The 13,004-nt window shown below is 41.7% G+C and overlaps 1 protein-coding gene across 1 annotated transcript in view; it reads left to right on the forward strand.

Moving 5' to 3' along the window:
• Positions 1 to 82: 82 nt before the first annotated feature.
• Positions 83 to 13,004, forward strand: part of LOC141201459 (uncharacterized) — a 55,917-nt gene continuing 42,995 nt past the window's right edge. The window contains exon 1 of the mRNA XM_073663449.1: positions 83 to 103. Coding sequence (XP_073519550.1) covers positions 83 to 103 — 21 coding nt within the window. The remainder of the gene's footprint in view (positions 104 to 13,004) is intronic.

The raw sequence follows: 13,004 nt of genomic DNA on the forward strand, positions 1-13,004 counted from the left end.
GCCGCCGCTTGTAACTGCACATCAGCCTCCCGTTCAATTGAATGGAAGGCGGATGCGAAGTACCCCACGGCGGCCACTACAGATGGACGGCCAAGCGGCACAGGTAAGGACTTCTGGAGGGCGGTAGCCGCTGCCGGCACCGATAACAGCTGATCGGCGGGGGTGCCGCGTGCAATGACTCATCCTCAAAATGAAATGTATAAAATATGTAGAAGATTTCATATATGTTACAAGCCATATCAGATGATTCAAAAGTCAATTTCTTCAGAAAGAGTTAAAAATTCAAAACTATGACTTCTCTCTAAAAAACAAAATGGCCGAAATAGACAGACAGAGGCAAGTGAGACGACCAGATCACAATGACATCATGGAATGTAGACTGAAGAACAGGCAATTATCTGAGCTTTTAAAAGATAGAAAAATGTCTTTTCTAAATAGAGCTTTTCTGGAGATTTTTGACAAGAGACATAATTGGTTTAGGGAGTGGCTAAGGAAAAACCGTAATTATATGTTGTATAAAAGTATTACAATGTATCATTAGTTATTTATTATTTTATACAGTAAAATTGTGAAGTTATATAGATTTTTGTATATATATATATATATACACTTGTATACAGTAGAGATTGTATATAATTGTATTTATATATATTTGTTGTAATAATTAAAAATAAATTAATAAATTAGAACGTCATATATAAATTAAAGCGGCAATATTTTGGATTACATTAGAATCAATATATGCATAAGATATTTAAATAATTATGTTTCTGCATGAATTTGATATTTAATATTATCTTATATGTACCCTTAGAGTTTTCATTCCAAAGCAGGATTTTGATCAAACAACTCTAAAATTGGTTTATTTCTTTATTCACACAGGAAGTTGGAAAAAATTGCATGATTTTATGTGTATAACATTTTAAAATAATAACATAACTAGTTGAACTATATTATGTGTAACACTTATTAATTAGATCTTTTGTGCTGCTAATATTTTTTGTGCATGAATTATTTGTGCTTTATAACTAAAGTAACTTTACAGCATGACGTGTGTGACAGCTGCAGCCTTTGAACTTTGAGCAAATAATATGGATTTCCATTCATCCTATTTTTAGTTGGTGTAGTTTAAACCTGGTAGCCAGTAAAAAAAAAGAATCTAAGGCATTTCTATTTTAGCAAGTCAAGAGCAATTTTTTTTTTCAAGTGTCCTAAATTTCAGAAAATATTATATCATATTATATGTACTTAGGGAATATTCAAAGAAATATTAAGATATTACATTTAATAGTTTACAATGCGCATTGATAATTAGGATACAAAAAAATTTGGGTTAAATAAATATATATATATATGTTCATACCTTTGTATGTGGAATGTATGGTTCAACAAATTTGTGAATGTCAGTGAAATAGCAGCTGCTCATTTACTTCATCTGCTAAGTGTGACAGAGGCCTCATTTCATGTATGTTTGAAAAAAAATGTTTATGTGAAGGTACACAAATATATTTAATTCTGAGAAAATTATAATACATAAATAAGTATTATCTATATAATATACAGTACAGACCAAAAGTTTGGACACACCTTCTCATTTAAAGATTTTTCTGTATTTTCATGACTATGAAAATTGTACATTCACACTGAAGGCATCAAAACTATGAATTAACACATGTGGAATTATATGCTTAACAAAAAAGTGTGAAACAACTGAAAATATGTCTTATATTGTAGGTTCTTCAAAGTAGCCACCTTTTGCTTTGATGACTGCTTTGCACACTCTTGGCATTCTCTTGATGAGCTTCAAGAGGTAGTCACCGGAAATGGTCTTCCAACAATCTTGAAGGAGTTCCTAGAGATGCTTAGCACTTGTTTCCCCTTTTGCCTTCACTCTGCGGTCCTGCTCACCCCAAACCATCTCGATTGGGTTCAGGTCTGCTGACTGTGTTGGCTAGGTCATCTGGCGTAGCACCCTATCTCTCTTTCTTGGTCAAATAGCCCTTACACAGCCTGGAGGTGTGTTTGAGGTCATTGTCCTGTTGAAAAATAAATGATCGTCCAACTAAACGCAAACCGGATGGAATAGCATGCCGCTGCAAGGTGCTGTGGTAGCCATGCTGGTTCAGTATGCCTTCAATTTTGAATAAATCCCCAACAGTGTCACCAGAAAAGCACCCCCACACCATCACACCTCCTCCTCCATGCTTCACGGTGGGAACCAGGCATGTAGAGTCCATCCGTTCACCTTTTCTGCATTGCACAAAGACACGGTGGTTGGAACCAAAGATCTCAAATTTGGACTCATCAGACCAAAGCACAGATTTCCACTGGTCTACTGTCCATTACTTGTGTTCTTTAGCCCAAACAAGTCTCTTCTGCTTGTTGCCTGTCCTTAGCAGTGGTTTCCTAGCAGCTATTTTACCATGAAGGCCTGCTGCACAAAGTCTCCTCTTAACAGGTGTTGAAGAGATGTATCTGCTGCTAGAACTCTGTGTGGCATTGACCTGGTCTCTAATCTGAGCTGCTGTTAACCTGCGATTTCTGAGGCTGGTGACTCGGATAAACTTATCCTTAGAAGCAGAGGTGACTCTTGGTCTTCCTTTCCTGGGGCGGTCCTCATGTGAGACAGTTTCTTTGTAGTGCTTGATGGTTTTTGCAACTGCACTTGGGGACACTCAAAGTTTTCTCAATTTTTCGGACTGACTGACCTTCATTTCTTAAAGTAATGATGGCCACTCGTTTTTCTTTACTTAGCTGCTTTTTTTCTCACCATAATACAAATTCTAACAGTCTATTCAGTAGGACTATCAGCTGTGTATCCACCAGACTTCTGCACAACACAACTGATGGTCCTAACCCCATTTATAAGGCAAGAAATCCCACTTATTAAACCTGACAGGGCACACCTGTGAAGTGAAAACCATTTCCGGTGACTACCTCTTGAAGCTCATCAAGAGAATGCCAAGAGTGTGCAAAGCAGTCATCAAAGCAAAAGGTGGCTACTTTGAAGAACCTAGAATATAAGACATATTTTCAGTTGTTTCACACTTTTTTGTTAAGTATATAATTCCACATGTGTTAATTCATAGTTTTGATGCCTTCAGTGTGAAAGTACAATTTTCATAGTCATGAAAATACAGAAAAATCTTTAAATGAGCAGGTGTGTCCAAACTTTTGGTCTGTACTGTATATATATCCATTTCTATATTTCTTTGGTAATTATTATTTCTTGATTTAGCTAATAGTGGATAAGGGCAACCACACATCAAAATGGTTTATAAAGCAAATTTACATTTACAATAATTTTTCCAAATGATAATTTTATAGTATTCAAGGTTATTATTTTTTAATGGTTACCTAAATATGTACACATCTCTTCAGACAAATATATGCTACACATTGATATGAAATTTATGAAAAATATTTATAGAAGAATAATTATTTTTAATTTGGTTCTGATATATAAATTATTTTCTAAAATAATATTTTTTGGCCTTAAGGGGGAATGTGTTTTTGATCCTGATTACATAATCACATTTGATCGATACTTATTTTTCACACATTTTTAATAAAGGAAAAATAGTAATAAGGTACAATGGTATAACAAAGAAGGGGTTATATGCAAAGTTGCATATTTTAATCATTTTTGGTAATACAAGGTTATGACAAATATGAAATCATCCAGATAATTGAAATATAAGAGTATTTTTATGAAAAATATAATTACTCTGCATTTGTAATTAACATAAAAGGCATTATTATTATTATTTTTAGTCTTAATTTTAATCTTCATTTTTAAATTTTATTCTTACTTTCTTATTTTTCTATTTTTCATTTTTAATTCTCATTTTTTGATTTTATTTCAGCTCAAAATCTCAATTGAGAAAGCACATTAATATTTAATAAAGTAATGCCTACTACAAGAATATTGCTTCATTAAATACAATGATATGGTTCCAATATAAGAAGAAAAAATGTTTCAATTTTCTGAGTAAACACAACAAGTCATTCTTTCATTCATATATTTATTCATTTTGGTTCAGGAGTATATATTCTTTGGTATTATTGGTTTAATAAAGATATAAACACTTGTTGTTTCAAAACACACTGACACCTATGGGTTGGAAAAGGTAATTACACCTATGACACAAAAATATTCCATCACATGAAGAACTTGATTAATAATGAATTACTATCAATTATTGTTTTATTATTCCTAACATAATTAATTTTAATATTTTGATAATAATTAGATGGATATTCTTGATTGCTATGGTACGCTGTGATATTATAGGTTAGGAAAATTGCGAGATTTGGTATCAGATTAGGGAATGAAGACTTCAATCAAGACATCGCAATTATGAATTCTATCTTAATAAAGACTTATTTACTCATATTTAAAAATCATAGAGACTCTCAAAAGTTACAAGAAGAAGCGACCGATATCCGGAAATCTCAGAAGTTAAAGATGTTGTGAATGCTGAGTGTTATAATAGACTGTGTCAAATACATTCACACAGTGGCGTTCCCCAAGCAGCCTGGGAACGAGGAGGATAGGTGAGTAGGAGGTTGCGGCGTCAGAGGAGCGGGTTGCGGCAGTGGAGGAGCAGGGCACACGCATTAGCCCCTGCCGCAGCTACTACATGTGCCCGCTGTTAAAGGAACATGAATATGGGCGTGGAGAAGAGGGAATATTCATTCTCTTCAGCAGTGGGCACGGAGGAGCGCTGAGCCGCGGCTCCTGTCAGTGCCCGCTGCTAAAGAGGAAGCATATTCACGCTTCTTCACGCACATAGTCCCGGCGTGGAGAGGAGTGAATGTGCTGGCAGCAGCAGCAGCTCACCTCAGCAACTGAGAGCGCGCGCTGCTCAGATGCCGACATGAGCTGCTGCAGACAGGACTGTGCAGTGATTGGGGATTGAGGAGGCCACACATACCAGGATACTTGCATTGAGGAGGCCACACATACCAGGATTGGGGGATTGAGGAGGCCACACTTACCAGGATTGAGGAGGCCACATTTACCAGGATTGGGGGATTGAGGAGGCCACACTTACAAGGATTGGGGGATTGAGGAGGCCACACATACCAGGACTGGGGGATTGAGGAGGCCACACATACCAGGGATTGTGGGGGCCACACATACCAAGGATTGTGGGATTGAGGGGGCCACACATACCAGGATGGGGAAATTTACCAGTAGCTGCTGCATTTCCCATCCTAGGCTTATACTCAAGTCAATAGGTTTTCCCATTTTTATGTGGTAAAATTAGGGGCCTCAGCTTATTTTCGGGTCGGCTTATTTAAAATATACAGTATTTTAAAATCAGTGAGTACGTGGTGCCCATAATACTGCAGGACTGTGGCATTATACTATATGGGCTGCATTTTACCCTATGGGGTGTGTAATATACTGTATGGAGGACTATGGGCAGTGCATTATATTCTATGGAGGACAATATGAAGTTCATTATACTATATGGAGGATTATGGGGGGCACATTATACTATATGGGGGGAGCATTATACTATATGGAAGATTATGGGGGAGCCTTATACTATATGGAGGATTATGGGGGCGCATTATACTATATGGAAGATTATCGGTGGTGTATTATACTATATGGAAGGCTATGTTGGGCCATTATAATATTTGAGGGCTATGTGGGGGGCCGTTATACTGTATGAAAGCAATTATACAGTGTGAAGGTGTGTGTGGGGTCCATTATACTGTTTGGAGGGCTGTGTGGGGGCCATGAGAGTGTATGGAGGCTAATGTGGAGGAATGCACCATGGGGGTATCATACTTTGTTTGGGGGGCACTTTTGTTGGCATCATACTTTATTTACTTTATGGGGCAATGAAAGAGGAATCTACAACTTCAAAAGGAGGAAAATTACTATGTAAAGGCTGGAAAGTTATGAGATCTGCTCTTCTGTGACACAGACAAATTTTTTTTTTTTTTTTTTGGGGGGGGGGGGCCCAATTAGAGCTTCTGCTATGGGGCCCCATGACTTCTATGTACGCCCCTGCATTCACACCACTGATAACCATGACTACAGAGGACGATGATCCTATATGAACTGGGTTGTGTTCAAGTTTTCATCACGTTCCAGTGGTTTCCTATCACCTGAAAGCTGCTGAATAATGAAGGAGTGTCAGAAAGCTGCCAGCCTGACATATGTGTCCTGTACATTAAGGACTGAGTACTGGTTATGGGGCTATATAAAGCTGGGAAGTGTCAAGCTAACCCTTGCTTTGCTGACCAAAGATGTCACATCTGTTCCAAAAGTGACACGAGACCAGTGCGGACGACACGGGGAAGATTCCAGAACTATCCAACGTAAGTCCAGGTGACATCGCACAGATATTAAAGCTACATTTCATCCATGGACTTTGTTTTCTTATCAATTGACACACATGATCTTTCTAATAAAGAGTACAGTTTATGGACTGAACAATAATGAATACAATTATGGACTGTACAATAGCTACACGCTGTCATTTATTTCAAAGGAGTTTTCATCTAAAGACTGTGTTTTAAAAGAACCAAGAAGAAGACGAGACGAAGACCCGATGACATCAGATGATGACGATTGGACCCGTGATTACTTCGATTTAGATTTAGGGAAGTATCATTATACATGTTAAATGAATATTAGTCACGGCTTACCATAACATGAATTCATATCATTATGCTATTGAATACATATAACAATAAACTGATATTGATATTAATATTATTATTATGGACATTAAATGATATTGTCAAGGAAGAAGAAAAGAAAAATGATCCTGTTATCCTAATGATGAACCTATTTACTTCGAGGATTTCAGTTGATGTCTGTCATCCTCAAAAAGGGGGAATTGTTAAATATTAATTATGGATATTCATTTTATTCTAAATTCTGTACCATATACTGCATAAGATTGCATCAGCCATCGTGCTAGGGTTTCTAGATGACATGTGCTATTTGTGTATTTTTAGTTCAGTGCCATATGCAGAAAACAGGTGTTATATGACCAGTTATAAAAGCCCATGTTAGAGACAAGTGGGGCTAGTGCCATTTCACAGGACACAGGACAAGAATCTATGTGTGAAGAAAACAGCTGCTGATGTAGGCCCAAGGAGACATGTTGTTTACCCGGACACATGGTGTCATCCGGACACACGTGCTGGACACAGGCAGAAGCAATCTACCATCCAGGATCCCAGGGAAAGATGGGTGACTCTCAACAATTAAGCTAATTATGGACAAATGGACAATCACTTTGTAACTAACTATTTTATGTAACTATTTCAATCATTCTTTTTAATGGACAATCCGAGAATAAATCAATATTTTTTTTTCATAAGAATATCGTGCTATAGTTTTTGATCAATCGCATCTAATAAGAAGTCCTCAATAGAAAATTATACGGAAATAAGTATTTTTTTACAGATTACCGTCAGAACTGGGGTGAGTATATAATTTAAATGATTAAAGAATGTGTCTGTTGTATTTCAAATAAAGTGTTTACTCTGTGTGTTTATTTAACTCTTTACTTTAATTAGGTTTGGTCATGAAAGGGTCTGTTTGACACCTTGTCATCACCAAACAAAAGAGCTAGGTGTCAGCTAATTCCATTCCAATCTTCTTTAGCCTTTCTATTCATGTAGTTTCTGGGGCAGCAGCGAGCTGCTATTTTTAGCCTGGGAAGGTGCTATTTGCAAACATGGTCCCTGGCTATTATTAACAGCTCACAGCTGTTACATTAGCCGCTACGTCACCACGAACAGCAAGAAGCAGTGCTTTGGATGCAGCATATTCTTGCGTCCAAGATGAGGTGTTCTAATGCTGCACTTTTGTTGTCGGTACATGTGAATCCACCACATACAATAACACTTCAATTGGTCAAAATCTGCAGCGAAGTCCTGTGTCAAATAAATCAAAAATGCCATCAGTGTAAACAAAGCAAAAAAGTGGGCAACCACCTGTACTATTACAGATGATTGTCCACATGCATGCTGAGAATAGCATAAACAAAGGAGGAGAAAGAACTCAGCAAATATTGCAAGAAATATTTATTTAGTTATACACAATAAAAGGGTACAAATAGAAATTAAGACAATGAGGTAGTGTCAGATGATAAAGTGCTTTCAAGTAGGGTAGTATATTTAAAATGAATCCATGAGACTGCGAAATTGCACATTGCCCACAGAAATAATTTAGTTATAGGTAATAGTAAATTGAAATGAAAAAAATGGGATAAAAATCACAGGATTATCATGATTCACATAATCTCACTGAGATATAAATGGAACAAGATGAAGATGTTAAATGTTCTTAGTATATAGCTATATGCCCATCTCCATAACCAAAAATAAATCAAACCAGCGAGATAATTACCTGACAGGAAAGCACAGCAGAGGGGGAGGTAGAAAGATGATGAGAGTGATGGCCCAACGTACGTTTCGCTGCGTTCCAAGCCGCTTTTTCAAAGTAAAAAAGTAATGCCATCATAGTGACCCAGAAAGTATATATATACGTCTATCCCCATGGAGCCTGGAATGCAGAAAACTGGTCGGCGGGGCACGCATCCGGAAGTGGCCAGCTAAGCCGGGGGCGGTCTCCACGGACCACGTGACATGGGGTCAAAGACACCAGGTACGGCGCATGCATGTGGCTGAGGGAGTACGCCGCGCGCGCGCCCCGGCCGTCACACCGCCAAACTGCACATGCGCCGGAATTAATTCTGATGCAGGCGCAGGGCAGCCTTCAGATGGCCACGCGCACGGGCGCCACGATCCCCACCGCGGGCACGCGCTCAGCCATGTCAGAAAGCAGTGTAACAGAGCTCATTCTGGAGAAGTTGGGATCACATAACGGAGCAACAGTGAAACAAAAGGGGGGAAGGGGGAACTTAATAGTCAAAAATAGGGAGAAGGCCATAGAAATAGATGCTGCATACAACAAAAATTAATTAATCAAAGTATATATGTAAATATAAATATTAAAGTCGCATATGTATAATAGCAGCAATCATAGATCTTGATAATCATATCTCCCGTCTGGACATGAGGTCAAATGTATATATCCGAATCTCGCTGGTCTCCAAACGTGAGCAGGGTCACAAGGACTTCATAAATATGGACTGGGAAGAGGAAGGAAAGAGAAAGAAATAAAATGAAAACATTGGAATTAAAACCACATAAAAAATAATTCCTCTTATAATCACCCGCCCCACATGTGTTAATACAAACATGTGGGGATAAAGGTATACAAGATAAGCTTACTGTTACAAAAATGAGGAAAAGCTTAGCGACTCATTCAGGCCATTAGGTGTTACTGTGTTCAGGCGCATGATCCATTGTGACTCTTTCTGGGCAAGTCTCTTCCTGACATTGCCCCCCGAATCCCCATATGTATTACGTCAATACCCCGCACAATGAAGGAACGGGGATTGCAATCATGTTTAGCCTTAAAATGGCGTGGTATCGTCTTGAGTTGAGTTGGATCATTTGCCGAACTGGCAGCCATAATGTCCCTCACATGCTCCCATATGCGTACCCGCAGCTCTCTCGATGTCAAACCGACATAAATCAATGAACAGCTGCAGGTAGCATAATAGATGACATTAGAAGTACCACAGGTGATATAATGTCTGATATCAAATTTCTTTGTGCCATCTGTCGAGCAAAAGCTGGTACAGCGTAGGACATTGGGGCATGCCACACAGTGTCCACCATAGGCGGATTATAATGAGGGCAATCCGGGCGACCGCCCGGGGCCCCGAGCCGGCAGGGGGCCCTCGGCTCCAGGCGGGGTGTCTAATGCCGGATTGCCCTCATTATATGTGCGGGCCGCCGCGGCACATAGCGGTAGCAGTGGCGGGAGGGGGGGGCCCGGACCGCTCCCCCAGCAGCTGCCGCCGCTACTTCTTCATCGGCCGGGCCAGCACTGCAGCAGTTAACTTCCCTGTGCTGGCCCGGCCGCGTCACTGCTAGGAGACACGGCCCTGTGCGCGGCCGTGTCTCCTAGCTGTGACGTCATGCAGTGCGCCCCGGCCTGCACTGCTGCAATGGAGAAGAGAGAGCAGGCAGGAAGAATGGAGCCGGGGGATGGTGAGTGTGTGTGTGTGTGGGCAGATGTGTGTGTGGGCAGGTGTGTGTGTGTTTGTGGGCAGGTGTCTGTGTGGGCAGGTGTGTGTGTATATGTGTGTGTGTGTGTGGGCAGGTGTGTGTGTATATGTGTGTGTGTGTATATGTGTGTGTGTGTGGGCAGGTGTGTGTGTGTGGGCAGGTGTGTGTGTGTGTGTGTGTTTGTGGGCAGGTGTGTGTGTGTATATATGTGTGTGTGTGTGTATATGTGTGTGTGTGTATATGTGTGTGTGTGTGGGCAGGTGTGTGTGTGTGTGTATATGTGTGTGTGTGTGGGGACAGGTGTGTGTGTGTGTGGGCAGGTGTGTGTGTATGTGTGTGGGCAGGTGTGTGTGTGTGGGTAGGTGTGTGTGTGTGGGCAGGTGTGTGTGTGGGCAGGTGTGTGTGTGTGGGCAGGTGTGTGTGTGTGGGGGCAGGTGTGTGTGTGTGGGCAGGTGTGTGTGTATATGTGTGTGTGGGCAGGTGTGTGTGTGTGGGCAGGTGTGTGTGTGTGTGGGCAGGTGTGTGTGTGGGCAGGTGTGTGTGTGTGTGTGGGCAGGTGTGTGTGGGCAGGTGTGTGTGTGTATATGTGTGTGTGTGTATATGTGTGTGTGTATATGTGTGTGTGTGGGCAGGTGTGTGTGTGTGTATGTATGTGTGGGCAGGTGTGTGTGTGGGCAGGTGTGTGTGGGCAGGTGTGTGGGGGCAGGTGTGTGTGGGCAGGTGTGTGTGTGGGCAGGTGTGTGTGTATATATGGGTGTGTGGGCAGGTGTGTGTATATGTGTGTGTCTGTGGGCAGGTGTGTGTGTGTGTGTGTGGGCAGGTGTATGTGTGTGGGCAGGTGTGTGTGTGTGGGCAGGTGCGTGTGTGTGTGGGCAGGTGTGTGTGTGTGGGCAGGTGTGTGTGTGTGGGCAGGTGTGTGTGTGGGCAGGTGTGTGTGTGTGGGCAGGTGTGTGTGTGTGTGCAGGTGTGTGTGTGTGTGGGCAGGTGTGTGTGTGTGTGTGTCTGTGTGGGCAGGTGTGTGTATGTGTGTGTGTGTGGGGGGGGGCAGGTTAGAAAGTCTTGCCCTGTTGAACACTACACCTGACTTTAGGCCACCACCTCTTGGTTGTCCAATGTTCTTGCTTCTCTAGGGCTCTTCTCAGATATTCATTATACCAGCTCCCCAGAATACCAAAGCTAGGGTGGGTGACCGCGAGCCCTGGTGGTGGTCATAACTGCGGCCACCCAGGGGCAATACTCCATAACAACAATCCCCTGAGGTGGTGTAGGATGTAAGGACCTATTCACACTACATTCAGCGCTGCATTCAGGTCTTTACACAAGGCTTACAACTGAATCCCTGAAATTCAGGATTGTGCTGTCTGAAATGAGACATCTGAAAGCAGAGCAAATGGAGCCTAAAGATTCAGACTTTAGCCTCGGTTTGCCTTTGTTCAAATCAATGGCTATGTCAAGGCACATCTGAATGCCATTTTTCAGGGATTTAGATAGAAGCCTGGAAAGAGGAGATGAATGCATTGCAAAATTCAGTGTGAATAGGCCCTTATATCTGGAGTCTTGATATTGATGCCACATGCATTTTACTTGTTTTTAACTTAAAAAAAAAATACACACACACAAATTATACACACACACATACACACACACTATACATACACACACACTATACATACACACACACATTATACACACTATACATACACACACTATACATACACACACACTATACATACACACACATTATACACACACACACATTATACACACACACACACTATACATACATACACACACACAGATGTGTGTGTGGGCAGGTGTGTGTGTGTGTGGGCAGGTGTGTGTGTGTGTGTGTGTGTGGGCAGGTGTGTGTGTGTGTGTGATGTCTGTCTGTTTGTGTGTGTGTGGGCAGATGTCATTGTGTGATGTCTGTTTGTATGTATTTTTGTGTTTCAAATGTGTTTATGCGTGTCTGTATATGTTTGTGTGTGTGTATGACTGCATGTGGCCTCCTGCTGAGTATAGTTGGCGCCGTGCGGCCTCCTGATGTCTCTGGGGAGGGCGCAGTGTGGCCTCCCGCTGTGTATAGATGGCTACGTGCGGCCCCCCGCTGTGTATAGATGGCTACGTGCGGCCCCCCGCTGTGTATAGACGGCGCCGTGCGGCCCCCCGCTGTGTATAGATGGCTACGTGTGCCCCCCGCTGTGTATAGATGGCTACGTGCGGCCCCCCGCTGAGTATAGATGTCGCCGTGTGGCCTCCTGCTGTGTATAGACGGCTACGTGCGGTCTCCCGCTGAGTATAGATGGCGCTGTGCGGCCTCCTGCTGTCTCTGGGGGGAGCGCCGTGCGGCATCTGTACTCAGCAGGAGGCCGCACGTAGCCATCTATACACGTATACTCAGCAGGAGGCCGCACGTAGCCATCTATACGGCGCCATCTATACACAGCGGGAGCCCGCACGGCGCCATCTATACACAGCGGGAGGCCGCACGGCGCCATCTATACACTGCGGGAGTCTCAGTGCTTTGCAACAGCAGTCAATAAATTCTGCTTGACTAATTCTGAGCACCATAAAGTCTGGTTCGCTTCTAACCTGCTGTCTTCATTTTCAGCTTGCTGAATTCTAACTCATTTACTGTCATTCGAGACGATGCCTTTGCTGGTCTCTTTCACCTTGAATACCTGTAAGTACTCCACTTAATGTCATATTTTTGATTCTGTTCTTCTTCATCTTTTGGCATGTGCAATTGTATGAGCAAGTATTCATATGAATTTATGACCTACTTAAACCTTGGAGGACCTTAAATTTTATTCAATCAAATTTTTTTCCAGTTTAAAACTATGGGACATATATGTGCCTTGGTCCTCAAAGGGTTTTTAAAG

Source organism: Phyllobates terribilis, unplaced genomic scaffold, assembly GCF_046119375.1.
Source record: "Phyllobates terribilis strain yellow unplaced genomic scaffold, ASM4611937v1 Scaffold_116__1_contigs__length_5312468, whole genome shotgun sequence".
Lineage (NCBI taxonomy): Eukaryota > Metazoa > Chordata > Amphibia > Anura > Dendrobatidae > Phyllobates > Phyllobates terribilis.